Genomic DNA, 20,384 nt, shown 5'->3' with positions numbered 1-20,384 from the left:
ATCAAAAGTTTGACATTTCACTAGATTTCACTAGTAACTAAGTATGGAACCATTTTGCAGTGGTCTGCAAGTAGGATGACATCAAAACAGCCAACCACCTGCAGGTACTGTCAATGGCATAGCACAGATTACAGTAAGCTCACCGCATTGCGGTTTCAGATTGACTTAAGATGTCATTGATGTCTCAACATGTCACCCATCAGATCCTTTAGTCACCTGTATACTAAAACCAATAAAAAAAGAGCACAATAAAAACCCTGCGAGAGAACAATCTTGGTGACAGTGGTAATTTTATTAGATCCATGAACACTAAATGTACACAAATTTTGTGCACACATAACATAAATAATAGCTAACGTAGTAGAAATGGCCTTTGTGGTGTAAGGCTGATGGGATTGTCATGCCACCTCCTCCATGTAGTCAGCTCCTTGACTCTGGCTGAGCTGAGATACGCTCAGGTCCTGAGTGATCTCATCAAACTGGGGGCAGTATTGAGGGGGAGAGAAAATAAAGGGTGAGTGTGTGAGATAAGGTAATATAGAAATACCACCAAAGACACCTACTAACATAAAATTCATATTTATTAGACCTATTTATGTACGGCATGATTATAGGGTACATGTCAAATTTAGCTAATAGAATGTGCTCAAAGAGAATATAAACTGTCAATTACATTTTGATTCCTATCCCCACCCTATACTGGAATATGCCTTTATGTAAAACTCAACCTAAAACTGTGGTAACTACAAGGGCCCACTGCTGACTAGCTTTACACATACAGTATGTAGGGTTGACTGCCTGTTGCCCTTCCTATGACACACAGGCACCGATGACGTGGATGTCAATTAAGGCAGCTCCCCGCGCCTCTCTGATTCAGAGACATTGACTTAAATGCGGAAGACAAATTTTGGTTTAATGCATTCAGCTGTGCAACTGACTAGGTATCCCCACACACACACCTTATCGCTGTTGTCGGGTCCCTCGATGGAAACCTCCTCGATCTCTTCTCCGATGCTCACCTCACTCTTAGAGATATCTGATCGATGGCTGCTGGTGGTAAACAAGAAATGCGCAGAGAAGGGAAACCCTTTAGATTGATATCTCTCGTGGCACAGATAGGGCATGAAACTGAACGAGCACCGAGCAGCATCTAAAAATAGCTAGTGAGATCTAGGGACAACACAGTACAACGCCCTACATTACCTGTTAAAGTCATCGCCGTAGTCGTCATCTGGCAAAACAAAAGAGGGGTATATCAGGATGATGCTCTATTTATACAAAAGTATGTGGACACCCCTTCAAATGAGTGGATTTGGCCATTTCGGCCAAACCTGTTGCTGACGGGTGTATAGAATTGAGCACACAGCCATGCAATCTCCATAGACAAACATTGGCAGTAGAGAGCTCAGTTACTTTTGACATGGCACCGTCATAGGATTCCAGCAAGTCAGTTCATCAAATTTCTGCCATGGTCAACTGTAAGTGCTGTTATTGTGAAGTGGAAACGTCTAGGAAAAACAACAGCTATCCCGCGAAGCGGTAGGCCACACAAGCTCACAGAACCGCCAAGTGCTGAAGTGCGTAAAAATCGCATCTACGCGGTTGCAACACTCACCTCCAAATTCCAAACTGCCTCTGGAAGCAATGTCAGCGCAATAACTGTTCATCGGGAACTTAATTAAAATTCCATGCCCGAGCAGCTGCACACAAGCCTAAGATCACCATGCGCAATGCCAAGTGTCTCTGGAGTGATGAATCGCGCTTTACCATCAGGCAGTCCGTTTGACGAATCTGGGTTCGGCGGATGCCAGGAGAACGCTACCTGCCCCGATGAATATTGCCAACTGTAAAATTTGTTGGAGGAATAATGGTCTGGGGCAGTTTTTCCATGGTCGGGCTAGGCCCCTTAGTTCCAGTGAAGGGAAATCTTAACCCTACAGCGTACAATGACATTCTACACGATTCTGTGCTTTCAACTTTGTGGCAGTTTGTGGAAGGTTTCCTGTTTCAGCATGACAATGCCGAAGTGCACAAAGCAAAGCCTACACAGAAAATGGTTTGTCGAGATCGGTGTGTAAGAACTTGACTGGCCTGCTCTTGACCTCAACCCCATTGAACACCATTGGGATGAATTGGAACGACAACAGCGAGCCAGGCCCAAAAGCCCAACATCAGTGCCCGACCTCACTAATGTTCCAACATCTAGTGGAAAGTCTTCCTAGAAGAGTGGAGGCTGTTACAGCAACAAAGGGGTGACCAACTACATATTAATGCCCATGACTTTGGAATGAGATGTTCGACGAGAAGGTGTCCACATACTTTTGATCACATGGTGTATATTAAATAAATACAATTCAAATATATAACCCACCAAAAACAGCATAATATAAAGAAATAAAACCTGGAATTGGGTTAAGATCATACCCTGCACGGAAGATCCGGTTTTATAATTTATAATTTTCAAGTCTTTGAATCCTTTGTCTCTGGGGTTAGAAGAAGTACCTAGAAAAAGCATTCGAGGGATTTACTCAAGAAGTAAAGAATCCAGTGTAATAGTCAGGCACGTGCACTGATAGAGCCCTATGAAAAAAAGTGCCCATTTGATTGGTGCAACAACTGCAGTTCGACTTTGCCAGAGGCAGAACAAATTGAAATAAGTAAAGACTAGTTAGCTGGTTTTGACAGCATAGCTTAGCTCACTAGCTAATTTATCGAGCCTACAATAGCGATGATCAGCTGGTATAGCCTACCCCAGTAGTTGTTTTAGCAAAGACACTTTTAACAAACTCCCTTTCATCTGTGGTTCTAACATGCTTAGACTGCATTGTGTGATGAGCGAGTGTGTTTTTTGCAGAGAATTAAGGCCTATGTTAAAATTAAAATGATTTGGCTCGAGGAGCAGTAGAAGTCTATGACTGGATTTCAGGTTGATTTATTCATTCCATGAATAAATCAACCTGAAATCCAGTCATAGACTTCTACTGCTCCTCGAGCCAAATCATTTTAAACCTCTTAAAACCCACAGTCACACCTGCGCCATTTAGTGCTTCTAACCCCTTTTAAGAATTCTGGATTTTTTTGCATTAGATTAATCTACCTTGTTTGTAAAAACAGTTCTTCTCACAAAAAGGTCTGTAAAGCCTGAACACTTTCAGCTACAGACTTATGTCCCCACTATGAACATCCACACAAGTCGTTAGAAGGTAAAGGGTTGTTCTACATAGAAGATCATAGGAAAACCCTGGATATATTGTCTATAATACTGTAATAAACTCCAAACAGTGGTCACTGACTAGTTGGATATTCATTTCACCTTTTAGCAAACAATTTCTGTACTTACAGAAATGCTTATTATTATTTAATCAGGTGTTTGCTTACTAGAACGTATTTGTTTATTGACATTTGTCATGAATGCAACTGTTAATGTCAAATTGTTTTGTGTTTCACTTGCAGCCCTGGTTGTCCTGAAAAGAAAATGGTAAAACACTTCAATGCGTGGCTAACTATAAGGGCAGAGCAAGCAGATGAATGAAAGTAGCACATTTCAGCTTTGTGCCTGTGGGAGGCCATGGACCAATGAAGTTAATGGGGGGGGGGGGGGTAGCACATGCCCCACTAATGCTCTGTGCACGGCCCTGGTACTAGTGCTTAAAAAAAGTGCATCATTCTGGAGATAAAAGCATGTACTCAACTCACATATACATACTCATGTTCAAATTAGTCTATACAACCCTTGCTACAGTCCATAAACACACACACACACACCACTGCTCTCACCGTTCTTGCTGCCTGAGAGGTCTCTGTGATGGGCTTCTCCTGAGTGGAACCCCCCACCTGCAGCACTCCTCTGGGGGGGTGGGTCCGAATCTGCTGCTCTCCTGGTGGAAAAACAAAAGAAGCAAGGCCTAAGGCTGGAGGCCAAAAACACATTCAACTCACATCCACTGACTGAGGCAGGAGACAGGCATGTCATATAAGAGATACTAAGATGGAGGGTGGCACTGCACAGCAGAGAGAAAGAGGGAACAGAGGGGATGGGGTACGAGAGAGAGAGAGAGAGAGAGAGAAGATGTCTGCTGTGAAAGAGAAGCCTGCAGCTCACCTGTGCTCCAAGCAGCTCCGTTTATTATCATAGTCAGAAAAGAGCTCGTCCCCATCGCCCTCTGTGTCACTACTCAGAGCAGACAGGCTGAGCCCAGAGAGAGAGAGAGTGGAGAGGAGAGACAGGAAACACACAGGAGCATAGTGAAGGAAGTACACACACACACACACACACACACACACAGAAATACACACATGACAAAAAAACACACACACACATGCAAAAACAAAAGTGGAAAAGTACAAGACCATGAACACCATATTAGTATCGGTTATTATCTAGAGGTCAATGCCAATGTTACAAACGTTAATTGTTGGTTTCGAGGCAGCAAGCAAATGGTCAGACTTTTCACGGCTTTATCCCTCCGCTAATGGAGGAGTGACACACCAGCACCATGCACACTCACTCATTGAGGCTAGTGCCCCTCCTCATTGGGTTAAAGGAGCGCCCTGAGAGGCTCTCCTCCCTCAGAGAGCGGACGAAGCTGCTTGGGGAGGGAGGAAAGGACACACAGATAAACAGAAAAGAAGAAAGGAACAGGATAGGAAAAAAAGCTGGGCAGGCAGAGGAGAAACCCGAGGGGGGGGGGACAAGTGACAGCAGAACAGAGACAGACAGCACAGTGCTCCTATGTGGAACCAAACTCCCCACCGCCCCCCACACACGCTGGTCCATGTTTCTAAGCCACTCCCGTCATCTTAACAAACATCTCCTTGGTACTTTCAATAAGAGTACAGAATACTAAGCCAACAAGGATATCTATTTGCGATTACCTGCTATAGATAGAACAGGGTTCGCGTTCATTAGGCACCAACAAACTACCTGGAATTGTCCAATAAGAAACCTGTGTTTAGGTTTTCCATTGCAAAATGTCTCGTTATGGTGTCCCCTAATAAACACGGCCCTGTATTTCAAACTATTATGAGTCACTGTAGCCTAACTCATTGGGTTTACAGTGAGGACATACTTACTCTTTCTGACTGTTTCTCTTTTCAGAGAGACTGGCCCCTGAATTACTCTTAGCCAGGGGAAGGCTACTACTTCCATACGCAGCATGACAGAGAGCGAGAGAACATACAGTGAGCAGAGCGGCGACAGAGCCACACTTCTCTTCACACAATACTTCCTAATGTTGGGTTCTAGCTTGAAATATATTTACTGCTGCTACTGTAGAGGAACGTTGTGCATGAAATGTTACTGTGAGAGAAAAGGGGAACAATGTACACTACATTACCAAAAGTATGTGGACACCTGCGTGAACATCTCATTCCAAAATCATGGCCATTAATATGGGGTTGGTTCCCTTTGCTGCTATAACAGCTTACACTCTTCTGGAAAGGCTTTCAACAATATGTTGGAACATTGCTGTGGGGACTTGCTTCCATTCAGCCACAAGAGCATTAGTGAGGTCGCACACTGCTGTTGGGCGATTAGGCCTGTTTGATGTAGTTGAGGTCACAGCTCTCAGCTTGCCAGTCAAGTTCTTCCACACAGATCCCAACAAGCCATTTCTGTATGGGCCTCGCTTTGTGCACAGGGCCATTGTCATGCTGAAACAGGAAAGGGCCTTCCCCAAACTGTTGCCACAAAGCTGGAAGCACAGAATAGTTTAGAATGTCATTGTATGCTGTAGCGCAGTGTTGTGTTCGAAAGCACCTAAGACGAGACCGATTCAAGACCAAGACCAGAGTAAATATAGTCAGTGTCAAGACCAGAGGGCGGGAGCGAGACCGAGTCAAAACCGAGACCAGGAGGGGGACAAGGGGTCCGAGACCAGAAGAATGCAAGTCCAATTCAAGACCATTATTGTAATTTTGTCAAATCACCACCATAATAAGAGTTCAAAACATCCAGTATTTCTGTGTTCATATTTCAGAACAACATATGGGTTCTTTAGACATTCTGAATAGTGAATAAATGCATGTTGAGGGAAAACAGAGCCACTCTACAAATGATTACTAACCCAAACACAGTGGTGAACAAATGTGCCTTCCACGCCTTCAGAGAAGGGCTAAGGATTTATAATTATCATTATTTTCAATGATGTTCTGATTTAAACTCTTCAGTTTTTGTTGGAAAGGAAAAAGGATTAACGCTGAAGACTTTGCTGGTCTCTGGGGAATGAATCTAGCTATCGAAGTCAGCCGTATATATATATAAAAGCATCTGCCATTCAACTGTATAAGGGCAACATTTTGGGGTGATAGTCAAATCAACCAATCACATTTTGACTTAATGGGTGGGACCTTGATTACAAAAACATGTATGGAAACATCTGCCCTATTAAAGGCCAACAGGTAGCGAGCAGTAGTTTTCCCACGGTCTAGCTACAAAAAAATAAAAAAATATTATAAAAAAAAAAAAAAGCCGATTAATCGGCATCGGCTTATTTTGGTCCTCAAATAATCAGTAATGGCGTTGAAAAATCATATTCGGTCGACCTCTATAATGTACGTCATGGAACAGTGAGTCAAATAGGAACTATTTTTAAAACCTCTTAAAGTTGGTTTTGTAGTGTAAATTTGCCAAAAAGTTCCCAAACGGCCCTTCCAGCGAAGTGTTCCTATAGATTTTTCAGATTCACTCTCAAAATATATATATATATATTTTTTTTTAATGAAAGAAAATACCCAAATTGTGCCACTGTGCAGCCAGGCCCATCCACGTCTATGCACCTGATGCAAACAGAGCACGATGACATTTGCACATCACACGTAGCCTAATAACCAACACTTCGGATTCAACTTTTTTAATACCTGGTTCCCATTGTTGCCTTGGTTAGCATTTACTGGTAGATATAAGTTGAAACGTCCTTCCTACCCTACTGGCTACCGATGTCATTATTCTGTGAGCTGCTATAGACCTATAGGTTCACCACTATACTAACCTGTCACACACTGAAGACCTATAGGTTCACCACTGTACTAACCGGTAACACACTGAAGACCTATAGGTTCACCACTGTACTAACCGGTAACACACTGAAGACCTATAGGTTCACCACTGTCACACACTGAAGACCTATAGGTTCACCACTGTACTAACCGGTAACACACTGAAGACCTATAGGTTCACCACTGTACTAACCGGTAACACACTGAAGACCTATAGGTTCACCACTGTCACACACTGAAGACCTATAGGTTCACCACTGTACTAACCGGTAACACACTGAAGACCTATAGGTTCACCACTGTCACACACTGAAGACCTATAGGTTCACCACTGTACTAACATGTCTATAATAGATATAAAGGCTGTTAAGATGCTGTATGAATGTTTCAAGAAAGGAGTGGATATATGTGTCCTGGCGAAGCAGTTTTATGAGCTGACTGAATGGAAGCTGATAATTAGGAGTTTTTTACTCCGCTGGTCTCGGGAAGAAATTACGAGTCTTCACTGTCTGAGACCGAGTCAAGACCCAGTACAAATGTATCCGAAACAGAGACAAGACCAAGACACTTATTATGTGGTCTCGAGACCGGACTCGAGTACTACAACTCTGCTGTAGCGTTAAGATTTCCCTTCAAGATAACAAAAGTAAATAACGTGTCCGTAAAATGATTGCTCATCCACCAAACTTTACAGTTAGCACTATGCATCGGGGCAGGTAGCGTTCTCCTGGCATCCGCAAAACCCAGATGAATCAGTTTGACTACCAGATGTTGAAGCGTGATCACTCCAGATAATGAGTTTCTACTGCTCCAGAGTCCAATGGCAGCGAGCTTTACACCACTCCAGCCGATGCTTGGCATTGCGCATGGTGATCTTAGGCTTGTGTGCGGCTGCTCGGCCATAGAAACCCATTTCATGGGGGGGGTCCCAGTGGGGTTAAAGCCCCAGCTGCGGTGGCAGTGAGGCCATAGATCTATGTGCAATAGGGGTAAGGGTAGGTCCCGTAATAGGATAGGTCCCTAGTGGGGATGAGACCCATGTGAGATCCCTAGGTGGCGGGTAGGTCGGGTAGGTTCCGAGTGGGGGTGGAAATCCCTCAGCTGGGTTTAAGACCTGTGTGTTACTATATGGAGAAGTTGGCACATCTATATGCTGGCATGGTGGGTTACAGAGAGGTAGTCCATGTAGAAGAACTAAGGCAGGAAGTGTGCCTGGTGGAGAATAGGAGGTATCTGGGGATATCAGAGATGCAACATTGTCAGTTAGTGGTAACGTGTATGGTGATAGAAAGTTGCCTGTAAGTTCTGGGAGGCAGGCCATCTCCATAGTTGGAAAAGCGATGCTTGAAAGTGATCCATGTGCATTAGCAGTAGCAATAATGAGAGCAGTTGATTTATGCCCTATTGGGGCGGGGAACCGTGACCGATTATGTGAAATTAGGTGGACAACGGAGTAACCTCGGTAACAAGTGTTGTCGGGAACAGTGGTATTTAAGGCGAGAGATAGACTAAAACCCCTTCCTGTGTTACACATTAGTCTTCTGCAATCTCCTGTGGCTCATTAACACACTCTAGTGTCTCCCTACCACAACCTCTGTTTGTTCAGAACCTAACAATCATAAATATGTGCTGTAGACTTTCTCCACACATCTCCCAGCCCATCAGAGTTGATTAACGCCCCTGTATTTTAAGATTCTTAAGATATTGATCATGGCTTATGGTGCAACAGAATTTCTATGCTAATATTAACAGCATCCATGTTTTACATTTATCGCTATTACGCATGACTTATGTGATGGATCATGGAGCAGCACACATGTTCAATCGCGCGTATGACAATCAATCCCCGTCCTCACCAGCCGTAGGTTTTCTGTGGTTTAGGCAGAGGGTCGTCAAAGAACGAGTCGTCCTCATCTAGGTCCTCTTCCACCTCCAGGTCCAGCCCCTTCTTCAGGCTCGCCGTGGGGCCGTTGTCGTTGTCCCCGGACACCTCGCTGTGCCTTGGCGTCACGTGACCCAGCCCTTTGCCCTTTAGAGAGCCAAAGCGCAGGCTGGTGTCACTGTGGCTGACCTCCACGCCCTGTGGGGTACATGTAGGAACAAGACAACACAAATAACAAAAACACACGTTTAAAGCCGCTTCTGTGTATTTGAGTGGGTGCAGCTAGCATTTAGTTGCAAATGGTTAGAGGATTGAAGCGACAGGGAGAGTTAGTAGTGGCACTGAAATATTAGCTATAGGAAAGATATTTTGAGAACTATCGGCACAAGTAAAGGTCTTGTTAGAGGTTTGGCTAATGGCTTAGCTATGTTAGTCGTACCTACTCTATGAACCATTAAGACTGTGAAGTTGAGCAATTAGTAAAACACATGCACACAGCACAGTCAGAATTTCAATCAAAACTGGAAAACACTCATCATTCATGAGAATCAGTCTGATGATAAGTGCACATTTGAGAGGCTGCGCTGAGATACTGCCAACCTATCTTCCCTGCGCTAATGGTGACACCATACCAAGTAAACCATGGGTTAACAGAAGACTATGGTACAGACATGCCTTTGAAATCAGAACATCCCCTGGATGAGTTGGTATGAGCCTACCCACTGGGCAGACGTCAATTTAAAGTCTATTCCCACGTTGGTTCCACGTCCTTTCATTGAAATTACGTGCAAACAACGTGCATTCAACCGGTGTGTGCACATGGGTACTTGTAAACCTGGGTTGTGTTCATTACAGCAAACCAAATGAAAACGAGTGTTCCATATCAGTCCAGCAAGTCCCTCTCCGTTTCAGTAGATTTTTCTTACGTTTGGTGCCTAATGAGCACAACCCCTTTTCCAGCCTTGCGGTTTACCTTGGTGTCAGCCTTCTCCGCCTGTGCACTGTGCCTATGTCCTTTAAACCTGGGGATCTGTGCATGAGAACACAGCTATCAGCCTTCTCACACACTCACTGCCTCACTAACATGATGGATGCCGGGTAGGCCCTAAAGGTGGCTACATTTAGGGAGAATCGCATACAGTTTAGTCTACTGACCTCTTCGTCCTTTCCGAAAAGAAAGCGGAAAAACAGAGGCTTTGTTTTAACAATCAAACATTCTCTTAAAAATATCCATGTCTTGTATACCCTATGCTCACATCCTGCAAATACAACGCTAGGTCTCTTAGCTGTGATTTCTTCTGTTATTTTAAGTCAAGTTCCATAGAAATGAATTGATTCACAAGAAAGCTGTTATGACATAACAGTTCACACAAACATGTATTAAAAGGAATAAAATATTAACGTTGAACAAAGTAAGAAAAAAAGTGATCCTACGAGAAACCACACAACAGCCATTTTATATAGAGCACTACAACATACACTGCACCATAGTTTGAATAGTGCCAATGTACCTTACTAGGCGGTGAAGTGCTTTTCTTCTCCTCAATAAATTGACTGGGATTGTGAATTACATCACAGGTGTCATGGGTGACCTGGAAGGGGAAGGACACATTTAACATTGTGTTTCATCCCAAGAAACGGTTCATACAAAGTTCAATCTATGACACAATCTAAAAAGGAACTTCAAGACAGTAAAGGTGTCTTACCACACTTCGACACTGACTGAAGAAGCACTTGTACAAGCCCAGAAACTCCTGGAAGTCTATAGCTACAGAGACAGAGGTGAGGCAAAGCATTAGAGCAGATGACAACATTTTCCACGGCTTTGTGTTGCCATGCTTGTAACTATAGCAGCCACACTTTTCAGTTCGCTGCAGCTAGCGACTGGAACGAGCTGCAAAAGACTATCAAAACGGGACGGTTTAATCTCCATCTCTTCATCCATGGACACTCTTATGGACAGTTGTGGCTGATTCACATGATGTATTGTTATCTCTTTGTGCTATCTCTTTGTGCTATCTTTGTGCTGTTGTCTGTGCCCAATAATGTTTGTACCATGTTTTGTGCTGCTGCCATGTTGTTGTCACGTGTTGCTGCGTGCTATGACGTCGTCTTAGGTCTCTCTTTATGTAGTGTCTCTCTTGTCATGATGTGTGTTTTGTCCTATATTTTTAATCCAAGCCCCCGTCCCCGCAGGAGTTCCGTTTGTTCTTAAACTGACTTGCCTAGTTAAATAAGGGTTCAATTAAATACATTCAATTAAGAATGTCACTTCATTTCAGTCTACAGAACACTTACATTTACTGGAGGCCTTGTCTCCAACTCTATGTTCATCAGTGACAAACTTCTCCAGCATGTTCCTGTTATCGGACACACAGACTACTTGTTAAGGAAACTAGATGAGCTGTAGATTCACGTCACAAATAGCATTGTCGTGTCAGCGTTGCAGTCAGGGCAGGTTTCCCCAGACACAGATTAAGTCTATTCCTGAATGACAAAGCACTTTCAATGGAAATGCATGCTTTTTAGTTCAGGAGTGGGCTTTCCTGTGTCCAGGGAACGAGCCCCCAGTTCTTTGTCATTTTGCTTGAATGACACGGCCCAAACATACTTGTTGAAGTTGGGAAAAACATCTCCAAACACAACTTTCAAATCCTCTTTGAGTATCCCACCAGTTCTGGCCTGTGAAACAGAACGTTTAAACAGAGTAAAAGGCAGGATCTTGGAAGAATCTTGGACATTTAAACACCTCCACAAGGTAATCAATGGCAATGGAGAACTTATGAGGATGACCAAAATGAGCACATCTACTACAAAAAAAAAAGATCACCTTGTCATAAAAATCAAACTTCTTCCGGGCATCTGCTATTTGCCTGGGGGATAGTTCCTAAAAAGAGAAAACGGAAGAGCATTGATATCAGACGGAGAAATCTCTCTACATTTGAAGTTGCATCCTCTTGGGATCAATACAGGTGATCAAAAACAAACATGAAATTGTGAGCTTGATGGTTTGATATGTTACATGCTAGTTCTTCATGTGCACCTTCGTGGCCCGCAGTTCTCTGTATGAACGGGCGAATAGGATAGCTACGTGAGCTTATTCTGCTGATCTGAGCAGAGCATGAAACATGACTAAGAAAGTGGGACAAACTTGTTATGTCAGAATCTCGCTGAACAACAGGAAAACCATTTTCGCTCTCTCTCTCAATCATCTGGGTACATTTACACTAATGGCAAGCTGCCTTCTGTTGACCCAGATAATATTATAAATTAGGTCGTCACGGCAAAATGACAACTATGAGTGATACAGTTTATTTTCGCTCTGGCAGCACAGGTCCATTGACAGAATACTTAAAATGTTGTTGTATGCAGGATTACATCTCAGTGTGCTCATGTTTTGTAGGCTATGTATAATACCTCATTATGAAACAGTTGATGCTCATTCATAACATTGTATGTAGACGTAAATGTACCCTAGGAGTGAGAAGGCAATGAAGATCATAAGAATTACTACCTTGGGGATGTTTGTGGCTTTGTCCCCCTTACATCAGATAACAGCAGGCCAGAGCAGGGAAATCAGTAGAACAAGAAAGCAGTCCATTATAAATCACAAGTGGGACACTCCGTTCAGAAGAAAATACATTTTAAAAAGGAAGGACAGCCATTCAAGAGCATAATCAAATTGGGTAGACTTCTGGGCAGGGGTGATGTTGTGGATGTATGTTGTCGTTTGTATGTGTATGTTTTGGATTGTTCATCTTTTAAAATAATTTTAAATATATATATATTAAATACACACACACACACACACACACACACACGTATATTAAATACAATCTTACAACAACAAAAACTAATCAGGGAGGCTTCAGGTTTGGACAACTGCTAATGTCAGAAGCTCTTTTCTCCACTAGGAGCTTAAGGGAATACACCAATGTAGTGAATGACTAAACCTATGTATGTAAAATGGCAAGCCCTGTGCAGTGGTGTGTCTTTCTTTACCTCGGAGAAGACGGAGGCCTTCTCCTTGTGTCTGCCCCTCTTGACGAGCTCCAGCAGGAGAGGAGTGTTCCTGTTCATATCAGTCTCAGTGATATCCAGCTCACAAGAGACCTGCTCACGGCTGTCTAGGCCATTTAGCTGAGGACAGGAGACACGTGCTCAATAAATTGCATGCCATAATGGTGAATGGAGCATGGACAATTCCAAGTTATTTGACCAAAATACCAGGCAAGCCCTATCCACTGGAAGTAAAACACTCACTGAGTTTATCTCTGGCTGGAAGACAGCAAGCGTGAAGTCCAGGTGAAAGACCTGTAGAAAGTCTATGATGAGGCTGGCCACCAGGCGTCCTGTTAAAAAGGGAAGGATATGATCAGCCTCACCATGGAAAGAATGAGTCATTGTACTGCATGTTGATTATTATGGGATTAGCAGACGATTGTTCAGACCATCACGGTGGATAACAACCCTTACCATCCTTTGTATCAAGACATTTCTTCAGGTTTTCATTGACAAGTGGAGTTTTATTCTGGGGGAAGGATAATGGGTGGTAGCAGAGGTTATGCAGATGTAAATCATACGCTAGCTACACTGACATCCCCCCAAAAATGTAACGTCATTAATAAGAGAAGCAATAAGCCTAACCTTACACTATAAGGATTCATTGACAATGCACATAAGTCAGCTATCGTTTTACCTCCACTTTATCCTGTTCATCCATAGCCAGAAAGACAGCGGCGCGCATTTCTGCCTACAGAATAAGAGAAGTACGAGCAAAAAAGGGTGTTAGCCAAGCAAGAGGGCCTCAAATTGGCCTGAACTACCTAGCTAACGTTAGCTATGTAACAGTACTTGCTAAGTACCGAAAAAAATGCACTGCTTGTAAAATAGTTTGCTATCTAGCTAACGTTAGCTGTTGGTTATCCAATGTTAGAAGGTACAGCAGCTAGCTAGCTATCCCACGACACTGGATCGCATGATGATAAGTCGGTGACTTTCCGGGGTCCAGCTAGTTACAGTACAGTAGCTAGCTAACGTTAGCTAGCTAGCTACAAGCTGCAACAACAAAATCCTCAGTCTTTGAACAGTCCTTCGACATATGACTTTACACGATCAGTAGTTACGTGCCTTTAGTTTGTTCAAGACCCCACTGTTTTCTAGGTTTTGGATCAAAAGATCCCGCAACTCAGTGTCGTCCTCCGTGGCAGACATCTTTCTTTTAGCTAATCGGCAACCAAGACAACCAAAACAAACACTGGCAGCTAGCTATTTGCTCATTCAGCAACGCAGATTCCAGGAAAAAAATTCAACAGCTAGCCAGCGCGCACGATTTGCACCATTCACCAGCGTCGTGGCACACGCAATCTTGCCCCTCTTTCGTTCAACACGGAGGAAGTGATGTCAAAATAGGTTGGTGCTGTATCAATTGGTGGATTAGGCTCAAATAATGCAAGTTCTGTATCAAAATCGAAGTAATGTATAGAGAGATATCAGACATGTTAAACATATCAGATATTTTGATCAAAGTTGCTTTTGATTTGCTGATCTGCCTCATGTGTCATGAGCCATTTTTGACTCATGTCTCTTATCATTTGCTTCCCGCTTCCCGCTCAGCCCAGTCAAAACTGTTCACTGCTCTGGCCCCCCAATGGTGGAACAAACTCCCCACGACGCCAGGACAGCGGAGTCAATCACCACCTTCCGGAGACACCTGAAACCCCACCTCTTCAAGGAATACCTAGGATAGGATAAAGTAATCCTTCTCACCCCCCCTTAAATGATTTAGATGCACTATTGTAAAGTGGCTGTTCCACTGGATGTCAGAAGGTGAATTCACCAATTTGTAAGTCGCTCTGGATAAGAGCGTCTGCTAAATGACTTAAATGTAAATGTAAATTTGTGGTTGTGTATATTTGTATTATATCGTATTTTGTAAATTGGGTGAATCCCTTTCTTTTTTTGTGGGTGGTGTATGATTTGTTGGCCCTAACATTTGTTTGTCCATAGTTTTTTTTTTCTCTCACAGTAGTTGGACTTCACAATAACATAGTTCCTCTTCTGTTGTCATTCAGGACAGGAGGATAGACTACAGATGCTTGCTGGCTCTGTTAAAGTCATTTCAGTGACTCTGCAGCTAAGTGTGTTCTTGGGTTATTTCTCTTCTCCTATTTTCATTCATATGTGAGGCAGTCATTTGAGGAAACAATACAAGTTAGTGTTGTAACACACGTTTTATTCAGAGTAAGAGATGTCAACACCAGCGTGATAAAAATCGTACAAACTTCACAATTTCAAATGAAATATCACAGCAACTTGTGATCTTAAACATACAAAATTAAAGATCAACAAAAATCATGCCATGTGGTACCAAAATTAAGTTGGAAAGTTTGCAAGAGGGAGAGGGGGGACAGGGGAAAGGATAGAAGGAAATTAATGTTGTATAAAATCCTTTCATCAAAGCATTACTCAAAATAAATCGTAATTGTAGCAGTTTAATCAATAGATGAATTCACAAATATTCATATGAACATTCTTCTGCACTCTAGCATGTGACATGTTAGTGTTCTCTATGTAAATAATCACAGATAACCTTTTTACATTTGTTATTACAATATGTACTGACTGTTGGTGAGTAGGACATTTGTGCTTAAAATTCCCATTTCCTTTGTATCAGTAAGAATAATTGACTGAAGAAAATAGTACAAGCTGTTGATCTATCTATAGCATTACTTTATTGGCAAAAAGCTGCAGACACAAAGCTTTAGACACAGGCATGTGGAGTCATATGGAATGTGGACCTCAAGTCTAGTAGGAGGTCCAAATAGATGCTTTGAAGTGTGAGATCAGGTCAATGACTAGCTAAGCCTATAGCACCCTCATGTTGACTACCAAGAAGGGATGTCTGAATTGAACTTGACTCACTCAGCTCTAAGTCTTGCCGCTGCATTTAGACAGGTAGCCCAATTATGATATTTCTTTCACTAATTTGTCGTTTGACCAATCAGATCAGTTCCGAAAAGATCTGGTGTGAAAAGATCTATGTGATTGGTCAAAAGACCAATTACTTGGAAAAAATATCAGAATTGGACCGCCTGTCTAAATGAAGTCCTTGGCTTCACTATAGGCTACTTCCAAGGACAGTGCATCTTAGATACTGTTGCCATATACAGTCGTTTAAATTAAAATAATGATATCTATTTATTGATATAATTGGGACATACTCCCCATGATGTGCATGCACAATAAACTGTATTAAGAACACACATATAATCCATTATTAGAGTCATCTTCAGCAAGTGCATGTCACATGGTTATGCCAATTTGTAAAGGAAATGTAATGATTAATTAGTAAATACTTTGTAAGGGTAGATTTGTTACAGTTGGCTGATGATTAAAAGGTTGTGGCATTATAGGGGCTGACATTGACACTCACATTGCATTATAATGGTGTTTTTAAGTACTATGAAAACAGTTATTGAGGGTGTCTCATAGAAAGGGATAGCAATTTCCTCATGAAATTGTCATCAATCATAGAAACGCTAGTAAATCGTGGACCACTATTAGCAGTATCACTTCCGTTATTCTTTGCTGTTATAATAGATATCAATAAAGTTTTTTTTGACCAATAGATTCATTTTTTAGGACAGAATCAAAAAGCAATCTTTTGCTCGTGTCATGTTGTGTGGCTCAGACACATACTATGCATGATCGCAAAGACAGTGCAATAATATACTATGATAAATGGGGGACATTGACCCTGTAAGTCCAGCGCATCAATCAGCCTTTATAAAGATAGCTTTTCTAGAAAACTTCTGAACCATCAATTTGACCCTTCAAGTACCTCTAAGTATCAATAAAAACATCAAAACCAAGGTGTTCCTGTGCAAAATCGAACATGAGAGAACGAAACTCATAAACTCATCCATCTTTCATTTTGGAACTGATCGCCGCATGATGAATCCCGAAAACATGATTGTATTAAAAGATTTATACAAAACTTAATACATTTACATTTAGTAAAAAGATTTATCAGCTCAGCTAATTTTATTTATAAGAAATTGCATATACCCAAACTTTTGTTCTATATAGATTGCATCCCATATCTAAACAAGTGATTTAATCATTGTTATACCAATATTGCTGATAAGTTGTACCTACTAGCTATTCGATAAGATTTACGATTAAAATAAATGAGTAACGCTAGATTGTCTCCTACATTTCCCATAGCCATTGGTCCTCCCGCTCTGTGTTTGAAATGGAAATAGTTTAACAGCACATATTACTAAGACTTTTTTTTCTAACTTAATGAAGTACAGTCCATTCCAGATGATGGGAGTTGCACCACTTAGTTTCCATCTCATGATGTTTGAAATTTGTCATATTTATACATAGTTTCTTCGTACTTTATTTAAACATAGACATTATTATTAGTCTCCACACAGACCATTGAAGACAAAGAGTTTTTTCAAACATTGTTACAAAAATCGATACATTTACATCCATTAAACAATCTTCACACCAAAGGTCTTTTTTGTTGTTGTATTCTATTAAATCACAAAAAGAAACGCTTATCTAAAAATGATTGCTCCTCACATTGCCCTCATCTTGCTCCCGACCCATGGGACTCAGTTTAGTCCTTTTTATCAATAAGCGTTCAAATAATGAATGAAACAAGCTTACAATTAATAAATACATATACACAAAAATGTGCATACATTAGCAGCTATAAACAGTACATCACGTTATATTAGGTCATATGAAAATGTACAAAACGTGTATGTTCTTTTAAACTTTTGCCATCGGGAACTATTTTTAAAGCAAGGCAAAAATATCATAACCATGGAGCTCAGAGCATAACATTGTAATAAAAGAAACATGATGGTAATTTACAGCAGCAAAAAAAATCCTGATCCATTCTCTCTTTTGACCCTTTTTCGTCACTTTAACATCATTTGATTTAGCTTCTGACAGTGCCTTTTTCACAGGTAGATAGGCTACTACACTTGGATGCCTTGCACCGCTTGTTTGATGTTCTCCAATAGGGCCTTGTTCTCTGGACTCTGATATTGGTCCTGATGGGTGTACATATCTGTCAAAGTATTCACATAACTATCAAAGTTTTGTTCATTCATTGGCTCCTGTGAGGGGAAAAAGACTCCAATGAGGAAAATGGTACATACGTAATCAGATTCAGTCAGGTTTCATATTGATGATCAATTCATTTTCTTTCAAAGAGAAGGGAAGGGAAGGGAAATATAAAATTGTTCAGGGAAGGACAGCTGCAAACATTGTAAGGACAGTATGGGCACAGGGGCTGTACTAAGTTTATACAATACTTCATCAATTTCATAAAATGTAACCATTTACATAGTCCTACCTACACTACAGTGGACCTAATGCAGCTCCAAAACATGCAAAGTCAGTGTAGGTTGATTTTAGCAACTCATAGAAGGCATGATGGTTGATGCTTATCTTATGGAGACAAAATTATGACTGACATCACAAAAATAAACTAATGTAATGTGTGCAGCTAGTGAGATGTAGGAGTTGTGGGAGGCATTTCTCAGATAGGTGCACACACTGTAACAGTAGCATGAGCGGACGGACGGACGGACAGACGGACGGACAGACAGACAGACAGACAGACAGACAGACAGACAGACAGACAGACAGACAGACAGACAGACAGACAGACAGACAGACAGACAGACAGACAGACATTGAATATGCAATAGCAGACTGAACATACTCGCTTCCTTGACAGTGACTGTGTTATAACTGTGAAAATATGGCTCGTGGTGTTACTCCATCACGGCCACTTCCTTGTCAGCAACAAAAGTCTTCTAAGAAGCCACAAAACGTCTCTCTAAATATGATCAAACCATTGAATCGTAGTATAACGCAGCAACATGTATGGAGTGTTCACGAGTATAGGAGGAAGACTTAAAGGGAGGAGATGATAGTGCAGAAGAAACGGATAATAATTAGACTATGAAAAGGAGTCTCTTACTCTGTGGGGCATCTGTAAACAGCAGCTATGTTTAACTGGGGCCTCTTTCTGTGGCATCGGTTTCTACGGGAAGAGGTGTGAAGAGAATAGAGATAGATATAATTCTATTAGCCTGCTGTACAAAATGGAGCAAAATTCTAGCCTGGTCGCAGATATTTTTGTGCTCTCTTGCTACTAGTTATTTTCATGACGTTTGGCATAACAATGACTATAGCAGTTGGCTATAACACAAACAGAAATGGTTCCAGGCTAGCAAAATGCTTTATAACCCTAGTAAAACGTGATCCCCTCACATTAATGGTCGGACAACAGGGAGCCATATTCAGAGGGAGAGATCTCATTCATTACTAAGCAACTTTGGTGCCTTTTAAATCAAGCAGCCCTGTTCTTTCATACGCAAGAGCTGTAATTGGATAATACAGGCACATGACTTTTCAAGGCAGCCATGATTTATTTCTCAACTGAGACAAAGCAGGGGTGTGTGTGTGTGTGTGGGGGGGGTTATTAGATTAGATTATTAGTCTGTTACAGGAAGTGTTGTAGCACAGAAGCATATGAACTGCTGAGAAAACAAGTGACAAACAGAAAGCAGCAGATGAAACAACCCGACTGTGTCATTGCAGTCGGCCCTTGTGTTGCAATGATTTGTCAAGCACATAACAGGGTAAGAGATGTATTTTTCTTTCCGAATTCTTGATGTGTTCTGTTTAAATGGCATCAACAACAATCAATATGGAAATAAACATATCCAATTTGGTAGAATGAGTGGAATAAGCCACTACCATGATATGTCCATGTCTTGTTTCCACTCACGTTACGTTGACTAATTTACTCCAAATGGCCCTGGGTTTCAACACTTGCAATCATGGAACGTCAAATTGGCATGCTTTCAAGTGTGCCATCTATTATCTTTGACAACATAGCCTTTTTACCTAACCCGTTCTTGATTCCTATGGCATCTTAGTTCGACTTGATACAGTGCTTGTCCGACAGTAACTGTTGTAGGCTAAGTTGTGATGGTACTTACCATATGTGGGAGCTGGATATTCGCTAAGCTGTTGATGAGAGACTGGCTGAGGTTGGCTAGTTCGTGCAGTAGGGAATCATTCTGCTGCTCAATAACCTTATTCTCCTCCTCTATGGACTTCAGGTTAGTCTCCATAGTGGTGATCTGGGAAAGGAGAGACAGAAGTGCATGGAAGTTGATGAACCAGAGTGACTGACTGTTTGACAACTGACAACTGAGGGACTTCTTATGGATCCTTAAAAATTCTGTTTTAGAATTTGCCCAAAACTAGCATGACTGATTGCCCTATAATAATTAATGAATTTGTCTCGATTAAGTAATGCATGAATCTTACTTGTGTCCTAAGTCGAATCATGTCTGATTCCACTTGATTGTTTGATTCGTTTAGATCTTTGATTTCTGTATCCAGCTGTTTGATGTCCTCATCATTTTCTATTCCTAGAAAAGGGGAAACATAGAATGCACTG

The 20,384-nt window shown here is 41.7% G+C and overlaps 2 protein-coding genes across 8 annotated transcripts in view; both read right to left on the bottom strand.

Annotated features, from left to right (window-relative positions):
* Positions 1 to 271: 271 nt before the first annotated feature.
* Positions 272 to 14,236, bottom strand: cep43 (centrosomal protein 43). 7 transcript variants are annotated; one of them, XM_064924905.1, is made up of 19 exons: positions 14,005 to 14,236; positions 13,578 to 13,627; positions 13,355 to 13,409; positions 13,142 to 13,230; positions 12,881 to 13,018; positions 12,393 to 12,419; positions 11,709 to 11,765; positions 11,490 to 11,560; positions 11,177 to 11,238; positions 10,585 to 10,646; positions 10,390 to 10,470; positions 9,852 to 9,908; positions 8,853 to 9,076; positions 4,103 to 4,189; positions 3,778 to 3,878; positions 2,425 to 2,502; positions 1,204 to 1,231; positions 960 to 1,050; positions 272 to 479 (listed from the first exon to the last, which is right to left on the bottom strand). In XM_064924905.1, the coding sequence occupies exons 1-19, from the start codon at positions 14,090 to 14,092 to the stop codon at positions 399 to 401; spliced, it is 1,527 nt and encodes a 508-aa protein (XP_064780977.1). In that variant the 5' UTR covers positions 14,093 to 14,236; the 3' UTR covers positions 272 to 398. The 7 variants fall into 7 exon arrangements, with proteins under 7 accessions (XP_064780977.1, XP_064780978.1, XP_064780980.1 ...); XM_064924906.1 differs by having other exon boundaries at positions 960 to 1,047; positions 14,005 to 14,235; XM_064924908.1 differs by lacking the exon at positions 2,425 to 2,502 and having other exon boundaries at positions 14,005 to 14,234.
* Positions 14,237 to 15,092: 856 nt separating this feature from the next.
* myt1la (myelin transcription factor 1-like, a) overlaps positions 15,093 to 20,384 on the bottom strand; it is a 54,855-nt gene continuing 49,563 nt past the window's right edge. Inside the window, exons 20-23 of the mRNA XM_064924904.1 lie at positions 20,252 to 20,355; positions 19,918 to 20,061; positions 18,891 to 18,953; positions 15,093 to 18,018 (exon numbers count right to left, since the gene is read on the bottom strand). Of these exons, the coding sequence (XP_064780976.1) occupies positions 17,878 to 18,018; positions 18,891 to 18,953; positions 19,918 to 20,061; positions 20,252 to 20,355 (452 nt within the window). The 3' untranslated portion in view covers positions 15,093 to 17,877. The remainder of the gene's footprint in view (positions 18,019 to 18,890; positions 18,954 to 19,917; positions 20,062 to 20,251; positions 20,356 to 20,384) is intronic.

Source organism: Oncorhynchus masou, chromosome 19 (assembly GCF_036934945.1).
Source record: "Oncorhynchus masou masou isolate Uvic2021 chromosome 19, UVic_Omas_1.1, whole genome shotgun sequence".
Lineage (NCBI taxonomy): Eukaryota > Metazoa > Chordata > Actinopteri > Salmoniformes > Salmonidae > Oncorhynchus > Oncorhynchus masou.
The sequence above is the reverse complement of the archived record's forward strand: the minus strand, read 5'-3'. Positions and strand labels throughout refer to the sequence as shown.